Source organism: Quercus suber, unplaced genomic scaffold (genome assembly GCF_002906115.3).
Source record: "Quercus suber isolate HL8 unplaced genomic scaffold, Cork oak 2.0 scaffold_391, whole genome shotgun sequence".
Lineage (NCBI taxonomy): Eukaryota > Viridiplantae > Streptophyta > Magnoliopsida > Fagales > Fagaceae > Quercus > Quercus suber.
In genome coordinates, this window is record NW_027069843.1 from 447,160 (window position 1) to 468,377 (window position 21,218).

General features: G+C 38.7%; 1 protein-coding gene across 1 annotated transcript; it reads left to right on the plus strand.

The window, feature by feature from the left end:
• Nucleotides 1-539: 539 nt before the first annotated feature.
• On the plus strand, nt 540-20,064 carry LOC111993029 (long-chain-alcohol oxidase FAO4A). The gene is made up of 3 exons (XM_065761016.1): nt 540-810; nt 1,124-1,393; nt 18,064-20,064. Exons 1-3 carry the CDS (start codon nt 550-552, stop codon nt 19,894-19,896), a joined length of 2,364 nt encoding a protein of 787 aa, XP_065617088.1. The 5' UTR covers nt 540-549; the 3' UTR covers nt 19,897-20,064.
• The last annotated feature ends 1,154 nt before the right edge of the window (nt 20,065-21,218 follow it).

Below are 21,218 nucleotides of genomic sequence, written 5' to 3' on the forward strand. Positions count from 1 at the left end.
GTTATGGAAAAAGTTTAGTTACAAACTTAGTTGTAGTCTAAGGTTACAATTTCAATCAATATCTTTTTATTAAAAATGAATTTTGACAAATACACTATCATAATATATTTTCTTCTTATATCTTCTATACTTACAAAATTTCTAGAAAATAAGATCGATAGATATATTATCAATCAATTGTTTAAATTGCATGTTTTTATAGTTTAAAACTATGCATAAAAAAAATAAGTTTATAGATTATATAATAAATAACATTCAATTAGTACAAAATTCAACATATATATTAAGAGCGTAAAAAATATAAAATTCAATGGTTAGAATTTCAAAATATACAGTCATGTTAACCAAACTTTATCCTTAAGTTATTATTGATTCTCATTTATACATATCACTGAGATTACATACTATGTGTCACATTATTATCTACTATTTATAATTTAGTCACCTAATAAAAAATTTAATGAAAAAAATAATAATTGACCCTAGATTCATTAATTTTTTTATATAAACCCCTTGTAGCTCTCTCATTCTTAAAAGCTCTCATAAACAATGGAGTCACCAAAGGCTAATGAAAAAGAAGAACACACGGTGATTAAGATAGATAATTTTGGCACACAAGACCTTCTTGTAGAAGGAGAGAGATCCCACTCGCAGGCGTATGTAAACTCTTTGTCTTCTTGGGAGATGGACGCACTCACTGCGCTTTGTGACACCTTCTTGCCTTCCATTGATGTTTCCAACGTTACAACCAATGACTCTGTTGTCAAATTCTACACCACTTCTGCTTCAATGGCTGGCACTCCAGAACGAGTAAGATAACTCATATCCATACCCATATTCATAATTTTTCTAACAATTAGATACATGCATGCATGCTGAAATTTCATATATTATGCCTTTTTTGTTTTGTTAGTAATTAAATCGTTACAACAAGTGATAAAGAGGATTTGAACCTTGGTTTCTCTTAAAGGAGAACAAACACTGTCACTGAGCTAGAAGGTTATGGATGTCTTAGTTTTTATGAAAGAAAAATTTTGCAAAGTTCTTATGCAAAAATATGTACAATTTTTCTGATTTTTATTTAAACCCATTTGGTAGATATTGATATTGAATATGCATGTAGGTGGGGGGGTTGATAAGTGAGAGACTGAACCACCCAAAGAAGTGGCTGATGAGAGTGGCGTTATGGGTGTTATCAACTTGGATTGGGACCTTTATACTATGTGGGAGAGCGAGCCTTACTAGTCAATTTCCATACTTTCAAAGATTTTCTAAGGTGTCTCCGCAAAAAAGAGAAGAAATAGTGCTTTCATTATCTCTTAGTTACTTTTCTCTTCTAAGAATGCTCATCAAGGCCATGAAGATCCTCACACTCTATGCTTTCTTCACTCAGGTTAGAGCTGGTTCCCCTTTAGAATTAATTATTTGGATTTATCATGGTTATTTGATAATTCATTAATTTTGCATACAAGCATGCATGTATGACTTCATACTTTTATTATATAATTATAATTATTTACCATATATGTACATGTATCTATCCATTTTCTCCAAATGTTTACTTTCTTTGTTTAATTTATATCTATTGATTATCTTATCTTAGTCAATAATAGAATCATATATGATGTCACCCAAGAATTTATCTGTTATTATAAAAATAAAATAAATAAATAATCGATATGTTAGATATTTTTAGCATAAATATTTATATATAGTTATTTCTGAGGATTTCGACATCAAACCAACTTCCAACCTAACATTGACGAGCCAACGGCCAAGAGCTAACATCTACTTCTTGCAAAATTATTTGAAAACTATATTGCCTCTACTTCTTGCAAAATTATTTGAAAACTATATTGCCTCACTATAATATTATAAAAATACTTTATTAATAGACCAGTGGATAAGGAAATTGCAACCAATTAAGGGAATACTGTAGATTTTTTTTTTCCAAATTTAACAAAAGGGATATAGGTATATATATATATATATAATCCCATTATTGTATAAATCTCTAAAAATGATACTATTAAATTAAATTGAATCGTAAACCTCACCCTTATATATAAGAAATTAATTCTAAACCAAAAGGTCATTAGTAAAGCAAATGTAGACTGGGAAAAGTCATTAAAATATAGTATCTTAATCTAACAATAAGAGTAATGGATCATATCATGGAGTGGACTTTATCAGTTTATATTCTACGGTATTTATAAAAATAAATAAATAAATCTAGCAAATCAGCACATTGTTTTTCTTTTTTTATACCTTTTTTTTTTTAATTTTAAGAAACTTCTTATATATATATATATATTGATACTGATATGCATCCGTTACATAAAACCTGCCTTTTTCTCTCCCGCCCAATGAAGAATTTTTGCCCCATCCATGAAGGCATGAACAAATAAGTCACATATTTTGTCACTAGTAGACTTGCCTATTCTCAAAGACACAATTCCTCAACCACATAAATAGTCAACTACATTCATTGAAAAATAGAGACTATTTTACAATTAAGAATTTATTTTATCTAATAATATATATAATATCATATAAATGATTTTTTTTAGAGAGATAATTTCAATTTATAATATCTACTCCTGATGATTACTTTTTATCATTTGAAAATAGAACCCACAAAATGGTTTTATAAGATGTCTTGCCCTCATAATAGGTTAAAAGAAAATATCAATTCTGAAGATAATTCTTTCCAAATGAAAATTTTTGATAGGTGCTTTTCAACAGATATAGAAAAGAATAATTATATTCTTTGTTACAATCAAAGTAGAGATGTGTATTAATTATTGAGATGTGTTTTTCAACGAAGAAAGAGAATCTTTAGTTATAATCAAAGTAGAAATATGGATTATTCAAGAATGTCGATTTCACTATAAATTAATATGGTTATATTGATTTTTTTTTTTTGATAAGATATTGATTATTATTATTATTATTATTATTATTTTGAGAAGATGATTATTTATTGATTGTGTAGAAAAAGTCAAACATATTTTTTTTCAGACATGTCAATGACCTCTTGGTGTAATGAGATTGAGAAAATACAAAACCACAACTTGTTGTGTCACAACTTTATCATAACTCTGATATAAAAAATTATGATTGATAAAAAAAATAATGAGTCTATATAAAAGTGATAAAAAAAGTAATTATTCAGTCTGTCACATCAAAATTATGGCAAAAATTATAATATAAAAACTGTGGTCTGAAGGCAATGAGCTCTCTTGTTGCCACCACCAAGAGGCGAGCTCAGATTGTCCAACGCCTTAATTTGTCTTCCATCAATTTGGATCAAAAATTTTAAAAAATAATAATAATAATAATAATAATAATAGAAGGATCTGAGCTTAGAAGATAGGTCACTCTTAGATTTTTTAAAAAAATAATCTGAATATATTTATCTATTTATCCTTTTACAGAAGTCTCTATTGCCACTAAAATTGCTAAAAAACAAAAAACAAAAAAAAAAACAAAAAAACAAAAACAAAAACAAAAAAAAGACCCAAAAAAATTTTAAAATTAAAATAGCAAAAAAATTGTCAAAGTCGAAGCCAAAGCCCAACCCAAATGTGTCCAAACCAAGTCCGGTGCAAAAAGTAGTTGGCATTAATTTAAGTGAACTGCTTTTTCAACAAGTGTTGGTGGCATGTCCTTCAACTTCAACTCTCTTTTTTTTTTTTTTTCTTTTTTTTTTCTTTTTTGAGAAAAAATTTCAACTGTCTTAATCCATGTACGCATGCCAAACACTTGTACACTTCTCTTCTTAATAAAGTTTGCTGGTGCTTTGTATAACAATTTATTAATATTAGAGATTTGTGATACAAGGCTTTACGCTTGCAGCATTTTTTCTTTTTCTTTTTCTTTTTCTTTTTTTTAGGATAAACGGCAGAATGCTTGCAGCCTTATGCAGTACTTAACCAGATACTTATGCAGTATATAGAAAAACAAAATATAAGAATTCTATTATTTTTATTTGAGTATTATTAGGGATTAATGCTACAAAATTTTATCATATAAGAGTTATAAATTAGAGAAAATTACACTTTATCACCCTAAATTATACCTCATGTTAGACTTTATACCTTAAATTTTTCAAATACACGTTGTGTACCCTAAACTATGACTCTTGTTACACTTTACACCCTACCGTTAAATTTGCTGTTAACTTAGATGAAAATTCAAAGTTTAGGGTGCAAAGTATAATAAGAAGTATAGTTTAGGGTGGTAAAGTGTAATTTATCTTTTGTTTTTAAAGCATTGAGAAGATGGACAATTAGGTCGTTTCATGTGGTATCATATTTTTCCATCCAAGTTAACTGCAAACTTAACATCGGGGTGCAAAATGTAACAAGAGTTATAGTTTACGGTGCAAAAAATGCATTTATAAAGTTTATGGTGCAAAGTGTAACATGGGATATAATTTAAGGTAGTAAAGTGTAATTTGTGTCACTAATAACAAAAAAAAAAAAAAAATCATTCAAACATTCGTTTATTAGGTTATTGAAATCCATCAATCACATTTATTATTTCATCCATTTGTAAACATTTTATAATTAATTATGTGATAGCTTTAGCATTTTTCTTAATCCACCACCCAATACCCATAATCAAAGTGAGAATTCATCACTAATCAATCATATTGCAAAATTGTATTCATAAATAAATATATAAATATTAATGGTCTTTGTAACTCTCTTTTTTTTTTTCTTTTTCTTTTTCTTTTTCTCTTTTAATTTTAAGATCAATGGTCTTTGTACCTTAAGAATACTTTTACAAAGAAGAAAATGTTCTAAGGCCAACCTATCATTAAATGGGAGTTATAAGGCTAGCAATTATTCTACGGTCTACTTTGAGGAGGCTGACTTATGGTATTAATACATCAGTAAAGACAATTCAAGAGCACATACAAATGTAAATACATGCACATACCCATATATGTGTATATATTGGAAAAACAAAATACCAATCTCAATTTAGGGAAATTATTGTGTACTCTCGGAGTACCATAAATACGTACTCCTCCTTCTCACAAAAATGGTGGGTCCTACTAATTAAATTCATGGTGGGAGCTACCATTCATGTGAGAGGAGGAATACGCATTTATGGTACTTCAGGAATACACAATAATTTTCTCTCAATTTGTAATACTAGAATAAATTATGACCCTTACATATATACACAAAATTATCCATGTGAATATACACACACACTAGTGGGTAGCCTGAGCAATGCACAGGAAAGTTTAAATATATATATATATATATATATATATATTTTCTCTTTATTTGGTCTAAATATGTAAATTGATAATTATTAATAGACATTTTTATGATTATGTTTGTGTATATATTAAAAGGATAACGATTTATAAATTTGTGAGATTTCAAAAATGCATGCGACATAATAATATGAGGTCAACCAAAGTAAAACATCTTCAATTTTATATATTGTAGATATATATATATATATATATAGAAAATAATTATTTAACTAGAATAATTTTCGTCCTCATAAATTTTAACTAGCTTGTAACTCATGCATATGCATGGGATACATTCATAAATAAGCATAATTAAATGCATATTAAAATTTTACCAAGGTTATATATAATGTTTGCATATTTGAAAATATAAAATAACTACTTATAAAATAAATATAAGTTTATTTGAAACAATTGAGAAAATTTTCATTCAAATTGTTATCCATGAAATTCTCAATTATATAGTTTGTCAAACCATTATTTATATAATAACAATAATAATAAAATATTGATAATAAATGTTATTAATTTTGTTTTGTGCTAGAGTTTAGTTTACATTGATTTAGTTTTGGTCTAAATGGGAACAAAACCTGTAGGGACTCAATTTAGAAAGGTTCCCCAACAATACATTTTTAGAGAGTAGATCGAAGGTTTATGCCCTAACAGACTAGCAACAGAATACAAGCCCCCCTTCTTCCATTGAAGGGGAGTGAGCCCAGTTTACAACTAAGGGTAGCTCCTCGGCCCTCGTCCGAAGAGGTCCCTCCCTAGAAACTGACATGACCTCTGGGTCCTTCTATGGCATTCTCTTGAATCCCCTCACTCAATTGATTTGCTCACCTTTCTTATATAGTTCCCTTGCTCCTATCCCCTCCTTCCTTCTGTTGATCATCCATTGGCCTCCCCTCTGACCGCCCGTCCCATCAGAGGTCCTATCCGCACTCGAGTGGCTCACAATGATCAATGTTACCCTGTCAAGGGGTTACATCCCCATTAATGCGGCCAGAGGGGTTAGATGAGCGCATTCAATGCAGAGGTAACAGCTCGCCTAACGCTTGCCTCTTCACCGACGCGTGGCACTGGACCCTTTCCTCCTCGGATATTCAAGGAGTCCCTTTTGGTGGGGAGGTGAGTGTTCTTACGAGGTCTCGGACGCCCAGGATGGGGCCATCCTCGGATAAGTTCCTCGGAGATTGATCCTCGCACCCTCATCCACGGACCCCTTATGCGTCCTCGGCGTGAGCACTTGGGCCTGGCTTGGAGTAGGCCAAGGCCATCTGTTTTTCTGGCCCCACAATAGCCCCTCAAAATCTTGCTGCACGCATCCTCGGGCGGGGAGAAGGATTTTGACATCCTCGGCCTTACCCCCTCAGTACTGGGGTCTATTCATCTGCCCTAGGCACGTCGCTAATGTTTCGGAGCGCATAACATGCCTATCATTAAATTCAGGCGGCTCTGTGCTCCCCACGTCTAATGAGACGTTACCAATCCAACGGTGGAGGTTTGTCTCGCATTTATGGGCGGGAAAATCCGCATGGCTCTTCGATTTGGGGTATAAATACCCATACGAACCGCTTCTTCCTATTCCTTATTTGCAATTCAAGAATTCTCGCGCGTCCTTCCTAAGTTCAGACACACTCTCACTTACATCTCCAGCACAAAAAGCCTGTCCGAGGAGCTCCTTCTCTTCCCAGTAAGTCGCTCTATCCCTCTCTGAGCTCTCTCCCTCTTTACCCCTTCTTCTCCTTCGCCTGTTCTTTCTTAGTTCTTTTAGGCATCAACTGGGATGGGTAGGTTTAAGAAATATGTCTATACTGAGGAGGCGATGGAGAAATTCATCGCCGACTACCGAATTCCCGGCAATGTAGGTCTGAGATACTGTGAGGATGGGGATTGGCGCTTACACAGACGGGAGGGCGAGGTGGTAATTCCCCTTGTCGCCTTCCTTGAAGGGGGGATGACGATCCCCATGGGGCCGGTGATGAGGGACTACCTCACGCACTTCCGATTGGCCCCTACCCAGTGTGGGATAAACGTCTTTAGGATTCTGGGCTGTGTGGACGCCCTGAACGAGAAGATGGGGCTAAGGTTGACCCACCATGACGTGAACTGGTGCTACAACCTTCAGCTCCTTAAGGGCAAGTCTTATTACCTGAAGACGAGGGACGACAAGGTGTGGCTCATCCAGTGCCTCCCTGAGTCCAGTAAGGGGCTAAACGAGGATTTTCTCATCGTGTCAGGGGAGTGGCACGATGGCCTTCACTGCCCAACAACAGAGGGAATACCAGGTGGGGAAGTGGGAAATAGGAGGGGTCTCAAGTTCTCGTCTTTTTTCTTCCCCCTTCTTTTTTTACTAACGCGGTGGTGCTTTCCGTTTGCAAACCCGCACGCTTTTAAGCGCCACTTCCATTTGGTCAACCGGGAAGATTTGCAGAAGGTGCTGAGGGCGTCAGTTTATATAAACGAGGACAACAATCAAGTTAGGGCCGCCCACAAAATCTTGGGATATAAACCTGTCCAGAAATCATTCTTGGTTCCAAAGCACGTGATCCGAGCCAACGATCCTCGGCTTCAGAGGATTACTGTGACCGAGGACAGGTTTTAGTTCCCGAGGAGCCCTTAGAACCAGAAGTTATTACTGTAGCCGTCCCTTCTTCTTCCCAAGCATTCGCCGAGGCTGCCAAGGAGGATCCAGAGAGAGAGGAGGACGCGTTCGACGTTTTTGCACAGCTTAATCAGTCCGAGGACTCTCCCGGGGACTTGGGCGACCTTTGCTTGACCGAAGCAGACCTCCTTGCTTCAGAAGCCCCTCCTCTGCCAGCAATGGGTTACAAGAGGAAGCCCACTACCAGCTTGTTGGACCTGATTGAAGACCAACCGGGGAAGTCCCAGCAGAAGCTTCCCCCTCCTCCTCCAAAGACTAGGTCGACTTCTGCTCAGCAGAAACTTCCCCTCCTACTCCTCCTCCTTCCCAGACGGGCCTGCCTTCTGGGACCGTGCCTACCGACCCCAAGAAGAAGAAGGAGAATGGCAAAAGGCCTATGGAGGATAAGATGGTATCCTCGCATGAGGAGGACAACACTCTGCAGCCGTCCAAGCAGCTTAAGATAGGCGGCAAGAGCCCGGACAGGCAGGTCGTCGACACCACGTCCGAGGCTCAGGCCTGGCTCCCGGCTCTGATGCTCCATGGGGAGCCCCTGAAGGATGATCCCTCCCTTAGGGACTTCAACGAGGGCGAAGGCGCGCATGTGGCTGACGCGCTGGAGAGGTGCCTGCTGCTCCTAGCGGACATGGCCGAGCTGGACTCTATGAGGAGTAAACAGGTCTTCCTCAGCCTTAAGCGGTACCTGGGGATGGTAAGGACTAGAACTTTGACTCCCTTTCCTTTCCTTTTCGCTTCCCCTTTTTTCTTTATTGGGCTTATAGTGCATCGGTTACTCTAACAGGCTGTCCAGGCCATCTATAGGTTGGAGGGGGCGACGAACGACCAAGGGAAGGCCTTCGACCAGGAGCGTGATTGGCGCTTTCAGGCCACCCGGGCTCTGAAGAATTCAGAGGCTGACCTCGAAAAGGCTCGAGATTACTTGAAGGCGATGACCAGGGCTCGGGACAATGCAGTGTCCGGTCTTGAGGGTGCCCAGAACCAGGCTAAGGAGCAGACAAGGCACCTGGGCGAGGCAGAGGAGCAGCTGCAGATCGCAAGGGATCTGATCGCAGATCTACAGGCTAAGGTGACTGCGGCCGAGGGGACCCAGAGGGAGGCAGAGTGGACCAGAGACCAGGCTCGGCGGGCCAAGGACGAGGCAGATTTTGGCAGAGAGATGGCCCTGACTGCCAAGGAGGCGGCTGAGACCACAGCCTACGCTGATGGGGTGGCTGAGGTAGAGGCCCTCTATAAAGCTCAAGTCCGGGGGTATGTAGGCGATACTGCTCCCAGGTCTGGGCTGAGGCCCTCAAACAAGCTGGGGTGGAGGCCTCGTCCGACCTGTGGAAGGCGGAGAGAGTGTACTACCCCCTTACTATCCGCGAGGTCGCCCCTGATGGCGCTAAGGCTGGGGAGATTGTTGAGGAGGTGGGGGCTGCTGAACTAAGGGGGCATCCGAGCGAGGAGGTGCCCCAAGAGATAGTGGAGGTCCCTTCCGATGCTCAAATTCCCACCACCGAGGAAGCAGCCCTTCTCACCGTACGCCTGTAGGCCGTCCCCTCAAGCCAGGGTTCGGAGGAGTCAGAGGTTGCCCCTGTCCAGCCTGAGCAAAAGGAGTAGATCCCCCGACGTATCAGTCCAACGTGCCCTTGCTGCTTCTATGCTTTTTTCCCTTGTGTCATTTTATTTTATTTGGTCGTTGTTCTTCTCTTTTTTTTTGTAATGTGGCTCTTGTCACGCAATTTCTATGAACTCATTATTGTAATGGGAGTTTAATTTCTTTTCTTATCTATTTTGGGTTGTTTATTTGTTTGCGTGCTATCTGCTTCCTTTCTTTTCTTTTTCTTTGCATTGATTGTATCTCGGTCGATTATGTCAGTAACCATGATAATGGGAGGGGGGGAATGTATGCGTAGGCAGTCCCCTTATGTCTCAAAGGTCAGGTAGGGCTTTGGTATTTCCTAACTTAGGGTATTTTGAAGTTGTTAGCTATCCTTATATGCTTGAGTCTGAGGACCATGCAATGCCTTGGTTCTGTCTAACACTTCCATTCTCTTGTAAGTATCTAGTTTCTCCATAGGTTTGAGTCCGAGGACCATCCAATAACTTGGTTCTATCAAGTACCCAGGTATAGCTGAGTGGTTAGTTTCCCCATAGGCTTGAGTTCGAGGACCATGCAATGCCTTGGTTCTGTCTAATACTTCCATTCTCCTGTAAGTATCTAGTTTTCCCATAGGTTTGAGTCCGAGGACCATGCAATACCTAGGTTCTGTCTAGTACCCAGGTACAGCTGAGTGGTTAGTTTCCCCATAGGCTTGAGTCCGAGGACCATGCAATGCCTTGGTTCTGTCTAACACTTCCATTCTCCTGTAAGTATCTAGTTTCCCCATAGGTTTGAGTCCGAGGACCATGCAATACCTTGGTTCTGTCTAGTACCCAAGTATAGCTGAGTGGTTAGTTTCCCCATAGGCTTGAGTCCGAGGACCATGCAATGCCTTGGTTCTGTCTAACATTTCCATTCTCCTGTAAGTATCTAGTTTCCCCATAGGTTTGAGTCCGAGGACCATGCAATACCTTGGTTCTGTCTAGTACCCAGGTATAGCTGAGTGATTAGTTTCCCCATAGGCTTGAGTCCGAGGACCATGCAATGCCTTGGTTCTGTCTAACACTTCCATTCTCCTGTCAGTATCTAGTTTCCCCATAGGTTTAAGTCCGAGGACCATGCAATACCTTGGTTCTATCTAGTACCCAGGTACAGCTGAGTGGTTAGGTTTCCCATAGGCTTGAGTCCGAAGACCATGCAATGCCTTGGTTCTGTCTAACACTTTCATTCTCCTGTAAGTATCTAGTTTCCCATAGGTTTGAGTCCGAGGACCATGCAATACCTTGGTTCTGTCTAGTACCCAGGTATAGCTGAGTGATTAGTTTCCCCATAGCTTGAGTCCGAGGACCATGCAATACCTTGGTTCTGTCTAACACTTCCATTCTCCTGTAAGTATCTAGTTTCCCCATAGGTTTGAGTTCGAGGACTATGCAATACCTTGGTTCTGTCTAGTACCCAGGTATAGCTGAGTGATTAGTTTCCCTATAGGCTTGAGTCCGAGGACCATGCAATGCCTTGATTCTGTCTAACACTTCCATTCTCCTGTAAGTATCTAGTTTCCCCATAGGTTGAGTCTGAGGACCATGCAATACCTTGGTTCTGTCTAGTACCCAGGTATAGCTGAGTGGTTAGTTTCCCCATAGGCTTGAGTCTGAGGACCATGCAATGCCTTGGTTCTGTCTAACATTTACATTCTCCTGTAAGTATCTAGTTTCTCCATAGGTTTGAGTCCGAGGACCATGCAATACCTTGGTTCTGTCTAGTACCCAGGTACAGCTGAATGGTTAGTTTCCCCATAGACTTGAGTCCGAGGACCATGCAATGCCTTGGTTTTGTCTAACACTTCCATTCTCCTGTAAGTATCTAGTTTTCCCATAGGTTTGAGTCCGAGGACCATGCAATATCTTGGTTCTGTCTAGTACCCAAGTATAGCTAAGTGGTTAGTTTCCCCATAGGCTTGAGTCCGAGGACCATGTAATGCCTTGGTTCTGTCTAACACTTCCATTCTCCTGTAAGTATCTAGTTTCCCCATAGGTTTGAATCCGAGGACCATGCAATACCTTGGTTCTGTTTAGTACCCAGGTATAGCTGAGTGGTTAGTTTCCCCACAGGCTTGAGTTCGAGGAACATGCAATGCCTTGGTTCTGTCTAACACTTCCATTCTCTTGTAAGTATCTAGTTTCCCCATAGGTTTAAGTCCGAGGACCATGCAATACCTTGATTTTGTCTAGTACCCAGGTACAGCTGAGTGGTTAGTTTCCCCATAGGCTTGAGTCCGAGGACCATGCAATGCCTTGGTTCTGTCTAACACTTCCATTCTCCTGTAAGTATCTAGTTTCCCCATAGGATTGAGTCGAGGACCATGCAATACCTTGGTTCTGTCTAGTACCCAGGTACAGCTGAGTGGTTAGTTTCCCCATTGGCTTGAGTCCGAGGACCATGCAATGCCTTGGTTCTGTCTAGTACCCAAGTACAGCTGAGTGGTTAGTTTCCCCATAGGCTTGAGTCTGAGGACCATGCAATGCCTTGATTCTATCTAACACTTCCATTCTCCTGTAAGTATCTAGTTTCCCCATAGGTTTGAGTCCGAGGACCATGCAATACCTTGGTTCTGTCTAGTACCCAAGTATAGCTGAGTGGTTAGTTTCCCCATAGGTTTGAGTCGAAGACCATGCAATGCCTTGGTTCTGTCTACCACTTCCATTCTTCTGTAAGTATCTAGTTTCTCCATAGGTTTGAGTCCGAGGACCATGCAATACCTTGGTTCTGTCTAGTACCCAGGTATAGCTGAGTGGTTAGTTTCCCCATAGGCTTGAGTCCGAGGACCATGCAATGCTTTGGTTCTGTCTAACACTTCCATTCTCCTATAAGTATCTAGTTTCCCCATAGGTTTGAGTCTGAGGACCATGCAATACCTTGGTTCTGTCTAGTACCTAGGTATAGCTGAGTGGTTAGTTTCCCCATAGGCTTGAGTCCGAGGACCATGCAATGTCTTGGTTCTGTCTAACACTTCCATACTCCTATAAGTATCTAGTTTCCCCATAGGTTTGAGTCTGAGGACCATGCAATACCTTGGTTCTATCTAGTACCTAGGTATAGCTGAGTGGTTAGTTTCCCCATAGGCTTGAGTCCGAGGACCATGCAATGCTTTGGTTCTGTCTAACACTTCCATTCTCCTATAAGTATCTAGTTTCCCCATAGGTTTGAGTCTGAGGACCATGCAATACTTGGTTCTGTCTAGTACCTAGGTATAGCTGAGTGGTTAGTTTCCCCATAGGCTTGGATCCGAGGACCATGCAATGCCTTGGTTCTATCTATCACTTCTATTTTTCTGTAAGTATCTAGTTTCCCCATAGGTTTGAGTCCGAGGACCATGCAATACCTTGGTTCTGTCTAGTACCCAGGTACAGCTGAGTGGTTAGTTTCCCCAGAGGCTTGAGTCCAAAGACCATGCAATGCCTTGGTTCTGTCTAACACTTCCCTTCTTCTTCATTTACGATGCGCCCCTTGACCGTTCGCGCTCCGCACTTGACGCTTCGATGCACAAGACACGCCTTCATTTATACCCTCGTGAATTGATACAAATCCAGCGGTCTACGGTCTTCTTAGGGTTTGGTATCCTCGTGATTAGTACCGCTGATAATTCTCTTTTCGAACTTTGTATGGAATAATTCTCACCAGTCTTCAACCTCTGTATAAGGCTTTCTGGGGGGAATATTTCTCCATACTCCATGAACTTCCCAGCACAACTAGCAACACGTCTGTTCAACTCCCGAGCCCCTTCAATAACCCTGCCAGGATTGTGACCAGAGTTGGAAGAGATGGGGCGGCTCTAGGCGGGTGTGAGGACACATGGGCCAAGAGCCGTTGTGACCGCAACCCCCACTAGGCTTTTGGCGCGGTAGAGTCTAGGCGTAACCCTGATTGTGCCCTGCGTGGTGGCCAGGAGGGATGTCCCTGAAGTACCTAACGCTCCTCCCCAGGGCGCGCCCCTGCCGGAGGAGACGCGCAAAATCACGTCATGGCCGGTGCCCGAGTGTTGCCGTCTCCAACGGCCAACGCTCTTGAGGATTGGAGAGAATCGAGGGAACGTCATGGGGGATGGCTTCCCGGAGCACCTGCGTCGGCTCCTCTCTTTGTTTGAGCTCCGCCGCACCGGATAAGGAGTTGTTGGTGGCCTTGGAGCATACTAGTCTCAGCCCCATTCCCTCTAACTAGTTTTAGAACAGGTCCACCTAAGCCTCTGTTTGTAGAATTAGCTTGTAAAGTTAGTTGTAAAACACGCCTGCCTAAGCCTCTGTTTATATCTTGTACCTTCCGTTTAATAAAATAATATGAAGTTCCTTTTCTTTTCTGTTGAATCTTCTACTTTGAATCTTCTACTTTTCTGCAATGTTTTTTTTTTTTTTTAATGCGTCGCTACCAACCTTCCGTAAAATAACTACTTAGGAACGGCCGTCCGTTGCGCCTGCCAGTGCACTAATCCTCCCCACAGACGGTGCCAATTGTAGGGACTCAATTTAGAAAGGTTCCCCAACAATACATTTTTAGAGAGTGGATCGAAGGTTTAGGCCCTAACAGACTAGCAACGGAATACAAGCCCCTCTTCTTCCATTGAAGGGGAGTGAGCCCAGTTTACAACTAAGGGTCGCTCCTCGGCCCTCATCCGAGGAGGTCCCTCCCCAGAAATTGACATGACCTCTGGGTCCTTCTATGGCATTCTCTTCAATCCCCTCACTCAATTGCTTTGCTCGCCTTTCTTATATAGTTCCCTTGCTCCTATCCCCTCCTTCCTTCTGTTGATCATCCATTGGCCTCCCCTCTGACCGCCCGTCCCATCAGAGGTCCTATCCGCACTCAAGTGGCTCACAATGATCAATGTTACCCTGTCAAGGAGTTACATCCCCATTAATGCGGCCAGAGGGGTTAGATGAGCGCATTCAATGCAGAGGTGACAGCTCGCCTAAGGCTTGCCTCTTCGCCGACGCGTGGCACTGAACCCTTTCCTCCTCGGATATTCAAGGAGTCCCTTTTGGTGGGGAGGTGCGTGTTCTTACGAGGTCTCGGACGCCCGAGGATGGGGCCATCCTCGGATAAGTTCCTCGGAGATTGATCCTCGCGCTCTCATCCACGGACCCCTTATGCGTCCTCGGCATGAGCACTTGGGCCTAGCTTGGAGTGGGCCAAGGCCATATGTTTTTCTGGCCCCACAAAACCTAAGCTGAAGCCTACGTCCAACATAAATATAAATTCTATTTTCTTTATTATTTATTTTTTAATTTTTAATTTTTCCCAATATCCATTGCCAAAAATCATGTTAATACTTTGTCAAAATCTAACCAAACCTTTCTTTTCCTTTTTCTTTTTCTTTTTTTTCTTTTTTTTGGCTACTCAGCTTTAAACACTAAAAAATCAGTTGGAACAAAATTAAAAAATTATATGGGACATATGGCGCAAAATTATACTCCAATTTAAAATCTAATTGGATTTTCTTTTTTTGACTCCTTGGCTTTTGTACTAATAACTCTTCTCTATTTTTGAAATGAGTAGTAAATATCTTCGCAAAAATTAAGAAATTGAATTGACATGTGTTACAAAATTAGAGTCAAATTGAAATCCAATTTAGAAATCTAATTAAATTTTCTCTCAATTTTGACATTAAATATAACTAGCTTGTAGTCCTATGTATATGCATGGATACACTTAAGGATATACAATAAGATACATGATATAATTTCTATATATATAATTTAGCCCACTTTTGTTGTAGTGATGATATAATTTCTATATATATAATTTAAATACTATTGATAGTCATTTTTATATTTTGTTTACTCTTTAAAAAATTTTGTAAGGATATTATTAGGTATAAAATGTAAATTGTCCTTTTTTTAAAAAATTATTGTTAAGCACTTCTTTTTTACAATTCATTTATTCTAGACTCTTTGGTTTTTGAACTTACTAACTCATTTGGATGAATATTTATGATGTGGTCCCACATTTATTCTAAAATTAAGAAATAAAACTCTCTAAGAATAAATAATTTAGGACACATGCCACAAAATTGGAACTCTAATTTGAGTTTCTCTCAGCTTCACCTATTATTATTATTATTATTATTATTATTATTATATATAGATATATAGACTAGCATGTAACCATAATTACACACGAAACCATTCAACAATTCTGATAATGAGATATTCATCTCGGTTTCCATACTAAGCATTATGAATGGAGGCCACTTGGCACCAAAATTTTGAAAAATTAAATCGGAAACATTTCACAAAATTAGACTACAATTAGGAATTAATTTTGATTCGATTTGAATTCTAAAATTGTACTTCAACTTAATATAATATATATGATTATATTTTTTCCGCTTTTAACAAATTAACAAAATCTCAATCCAAACACACTGAAAACTATTTTAAAAAAAAAAATTCAAAGAAACCTTAGTCTATTTTTCTTATTTTGTAGAATATTTTTTCCTTCTTTTATTTTTTTAATTTAAGATGTTACTACAAGCTACAGTTTAGAGAATGCACCATCTACTGCCAAATGCAATAGTAGCTATAAAACTTACCCATAAAATTTATTTGTGGCTTGAATTGTTGTTCTTTGTATTTACTACTTGCTAATCATAAGCACCACATCAACACCACTAATTGAAAATGATTACTAAATGTTAATATGTTTAAATTTAAAAATAACAATAAAAAACTTAAAATCCCAAAAGAAGAGGGAAAATAGGAGTGCAAAAATATTTACCTGAATTGACACCTTGAATATATGATTTATGAAGTCCATGGGCCTTTATAAAATCTAATTAACAAATATTCATAAAACATTTATGAGGAGTTGAAGGTTTTATCAACGTAATTGACTAAAGCCTTGGAGAAGAAGGTTTTAACTCAAAGAAGGAACAAAAGCGACAAATTCTTTAACAACATTACGAAAGGTAAATGACAGTGTAGAGATTAAAATATAGAAGAGAGAGAGAGAGAGAGAGGATTAACTTGGATAACATTCTCAAAATTTTCATACATAAACATTCAAAATTTATAAAACCCATCAAAAGAACAACCAAAAGAGAGAGAGAGAGAGAGAGGACTAACCTTGATGGCATTCTTTAATTTTCTAGTACACCTAAAGAACCAAATTCATAGGTTAAAAGGGACAACATGAGAAGTACCTATAATATATCCCCAAAAAAATGAAAATAATTAAACAAAGTTGAAGAGTTGATTTCAGATTCAACACTGGTTCACGTAAGCTTCCTTCATGAATAAAATAATTCTATTGAGACCACAAACTCCAATAGATGATCACAAACCTCTTATATATATTCTCTTTAACTTTTTAACGTGGTAGACCTTTCAGTTCTCACCGTAGTGTAAATTCATGCATTAAAACTAAAAAATTAGCTCCTCGTATTTTTTGTTAAATAACTTATTTGGCACCAAAATTAAGAAAAAAATATTAGAGACACATGACACAAAATTAGAAATTAATTGAGGATTCTATTTGGATTTTCGCTTAGCTTTGACTTTATACATATGTGTGTGGGATGAGCATACAAAGTTTGTCTAATTTGCTATAGACATAAAAACCCAAGCACTTCCCATCAAAGCAATGATTAACCATGATCTTTCATATGATAAAATTCCATTATTAACATTATTATCTTCGTAGTGAATTTTAAACAATTTCCCACTCAATGTAAATTACCAAATTGCACGCTAACATTTTTTTTTTTTTTAGAGAAAAACTTGCTAAAATCTATGAGAAAAAAGATTTTAAGAAGCAAGATGCAAGAGCAAATTTTACCATATAAAAGAAAATCTAGAGAAAAAAAAAAATTTGTTCGAGTGCCAACTCAATTTTTTTGAGGGCTCAACTATCATAAAAATTTAACATATGCATTTTAAATATTACATGATTTTAGTTTTAAAGAATAACAAACATTGTATCGTAATGATCATTTCTTATTTAATCAGTTAGTTATTCACTTATTTGAGACCTATAAGATAGGGGAAATTTATAAAGCAATGTTAAGTTCTGTTTAACTTTTTTATTCTAGATCCTTTTTTCAAGTAATATAAATTAGTCAAAACTCAAAAAACAAATAAATAAAAAGAAGAAAGTAGTTGACTTATTTTTGCTAAGTGGAGGGAGGGATTGAACCTCGGAAACAAATCCCACAAAGCAAGTAGACAACCACATTATTGATATGCTATTATCTATTTCGGACTTTGATAATGCCTCCAACTAGGAATTTGATTTAACTAACCATCCTAGAGAGATAGGAATTTGATAAAACACCAGGAACTTATTGTTTATAGTTATACTAGGAAGATGTTTTTTATTTTATTTTTTTGTATTTTTAGATGATGATAAACCAACATACAATGACCAATATGCTATTTCTGTAATTCTACATTTACACAAAACGGAAAACAAAAAGTCTAAAACCATTTTTTATGTATATTATGTTTCACTTTGATCCTAGTCTCATGCCCAGATTAACATGTCCAGGTGGATGAGAAGGACGATAACCTATCATGGAAAGCAATTGGTTACAGTGGACCTGACCCAGAATTCAAAAACCAAACTGAGCAGTCCAAGGCATTAAAAAAAATTGGATATAAAGAATCTGATGAAGAAGAAGATGGTAGTAAAGAATGGTTTTGTGGACCTCTTTACAGAGGCCTCATCAATCTAAAACAATCACGGGACATGGCTGCAAATACTCTACGTCGACTTGGATTTCCTGTCTCAGTTCTTTCTCAGAGAACCAATCCTCCCAGCCTATCTTATCCTTCTTTAATTATCCAATGTGATGCAGTAGTGATTGGTTCTGGCTCAGGTGGTGGTGTTGTTGCTGGTGTTCTAGCAAAGGCCGGTTACAAAGTGCTTGTATTGGAGAAAGGAAACTATTGTGCCAGAAAAAATCTGTCTCTTCTTGAAGGCCCAACTATGGATCAAATGTACCTATCCAGTGGTTTGTTGGCAACTGATGATATGGGTGTATTAGTACTTGCAGGCTCCACAGTCGGCGGAGGCTCTACAATTAACTGGTCAGCTTCAATTAAGACACCCCAGCATGTAATTAATGAATGGTGTGATCACTATGAACTTGAACTATTTGGCAGTGAACTATACAAAGAAGCTTTGGACGTTGTCTGTGAAAAAATGGGAGTTCAGTCTGAATTCCAAGATGAAGGATTTAATAACGCGGTCTTGAGACAAGGTTGTCAAGAATTGGGATATCCTGTGAAAAACATACCAAGAAATTCACCGCCGAATCATTATTGTGGTTGGTGTTGTCTTGGCTGCAAGGATGGAACAAAGAAAGGCACGTCCGAAACATGGCTTGTGGACTTGGTAAATTCAGGCAATGGTGCAATTCTTCCTGGTTGTGAGGCCATTAAAGTCTTAACTAAGACAAAGAAAGGAAGAGATAGGAAGACAGCAACTGGGGTTGCTTTCGAATTTGAGTACAATGGAGCAAAAGACATTGCCGTGATAGAGTCCAAGGTGACTATAGTTGCGTGTGGCGCCATCAGTACACCTGCGTTGTTGAAAAAAAGTGGCTTGAAGAATGGTAACATTGGTAAGAACTTACATCTCCATCCAGTGACAATGGCATGGGGCTACTTTCCAGATACACCTTTACCCAATGTTTGGCCAGAGGAAGACAAGAAGAGCTATGAAGGAGGGATAATGACAGCAATGTCTACAGTTGTTGCAAATTTGGATGGGTCTGGATATGGTGCCGTAATACAGACGCCTTCATTGCACCCTGGTACATTCTCAATTTTAATGCCATGGATTTCTGGGACAGATATAAAAAACAGAATGTGCAGGTTTTCTAGGACTGCCCATATATTTGCATTGGCAAGGGATAAAGGATCAGGAACAGTGGTTTCACCAAACTCAATCAGTTACCCAATGGAAGTTGCTGATGAAGAGAGTCTAAAGAAAGGCTTAGAAAAGATACTGAGGATATTGGCAGCAGCAGGAGCTGAAGAAATTGGGACTCATCACTGCAAAGGAAAGACCTTAAATGTGAAGAACGTGGGCTCAACTGAGTTTGAGAGGTTTGTGAAAGAGGAGAGTTCAAGGCCATTGAGAGGCCTTTCAGCACCAATATGTTCAGCACATCAGATGGGGAGTTGTAGGATGGGGGTTGATCCAAAGAAGTCAGTGGTGAACCAGATGGGAGAAACATGGGAGGTAGAGGGATTGTCTGTGGCAGATACAAGTGTGTTTCCAACAGCTTTAGGTGTTAATCCAATGGTCACTGTTCAGGCTATTGCTTATTGCACTGCTCAATCAGCTCTTCAAGTTCTTAGGAAGAAAAATTAGTGTTAGATTTTATACTTGTTAAGATAGCAACTTATTCCAATGTTTTCCTGTACTTCAATAACAGCTGACTGACTCCCTTGAGTCAGAGGCGTGGACATTATAAAGCTTCATGAATACATTATGCACCAAAGCTAATAATACCAAAAGAAGAATATGGCAATTATGATCTTTGGGGGCTATTTTCTTCATGCTTCTCAGATTTAAAAAAAAAAATTGCACATTATGGATATGTTAACCCAGAAAAGAAAATCTCATACCAAAACAGAACACAAATCTTTTCACATGTTAAGGTGTGGATTGAAAGTGACACCAAGGATATTATGATTTTATTATCTTGGTCTTATAAATTGATGTGTCAAATTTTAAACGGAAGATAAAGACTGTAAATAGTTTTTGATGTGATATCAATTATAATAATTATATCATTTTGTGAGCATTTTACAATAAAACAAGTAATAAACTTCAATTGTTTAAAAAAAAAAAGATAATAATAAATAAATAAATAAATAAAAGAAGGAGGAGGTGGGAGTGTGGAGGGAAGTCACATCAGTCACTCAAAACTTCTCCCCGATCTTATTATACAACTCCCAATAGCAATTAGAATACGCTCTGGGAGTCTCACATTCCTTCATAGACATGGTGATCAAGGAATCAAAAGGCTTCGAAACTCGGCTACAAGTCATAAACCTCGCACCGAAGGTTCTAATTAACTCATCATATCCATGGATGGATTTCTTATCCAATCCATCAAACCATCTTATGGCCATGGGTCCAAGGCTTGAGAGAAAGATTTTGCACATCAGAGCCTCATTCCTAAAGTAGACGGTCATACTTTGATTGTAATGGCTAACATGCTTAATGGGATCAGACTTATCGTCTTAATTGACGAAGGTGGGTCTTATAAACTGTTGAGGTCCAAAATATTACAAATATTAAAATCCAAAACTAATGAGACCTTAAGGATAGGAAAGGCCTAATCCGTCAGCCAATGCCCATTTAAAATGGGTAAAAGGAAGCCTAAACTCATGAATGGGTAAGTCTTGGGCCTTAGAGAAGGAAAAAAAAAAAAAACCAGAGGAAGCTTGGCCCAGCCTCTGTGAGAAGAACCCCTAAGGAGCCTAGAAAGAGACTAGACCAAGATACAGAGGAGCTACCAAAACCAAGGAGGGGATCCTCGGGAAGTGCAGGAAACAATCAGTTGGGAGTTAGACAACTCAGGGAAGCATGCTCATAGACACAAGGAACGAAAAAAGACATATCCCATCAGCCGCCTACAACTCAGAAGAAAATAATTTGGAAACAGCTGATGACTTAAGAACCAA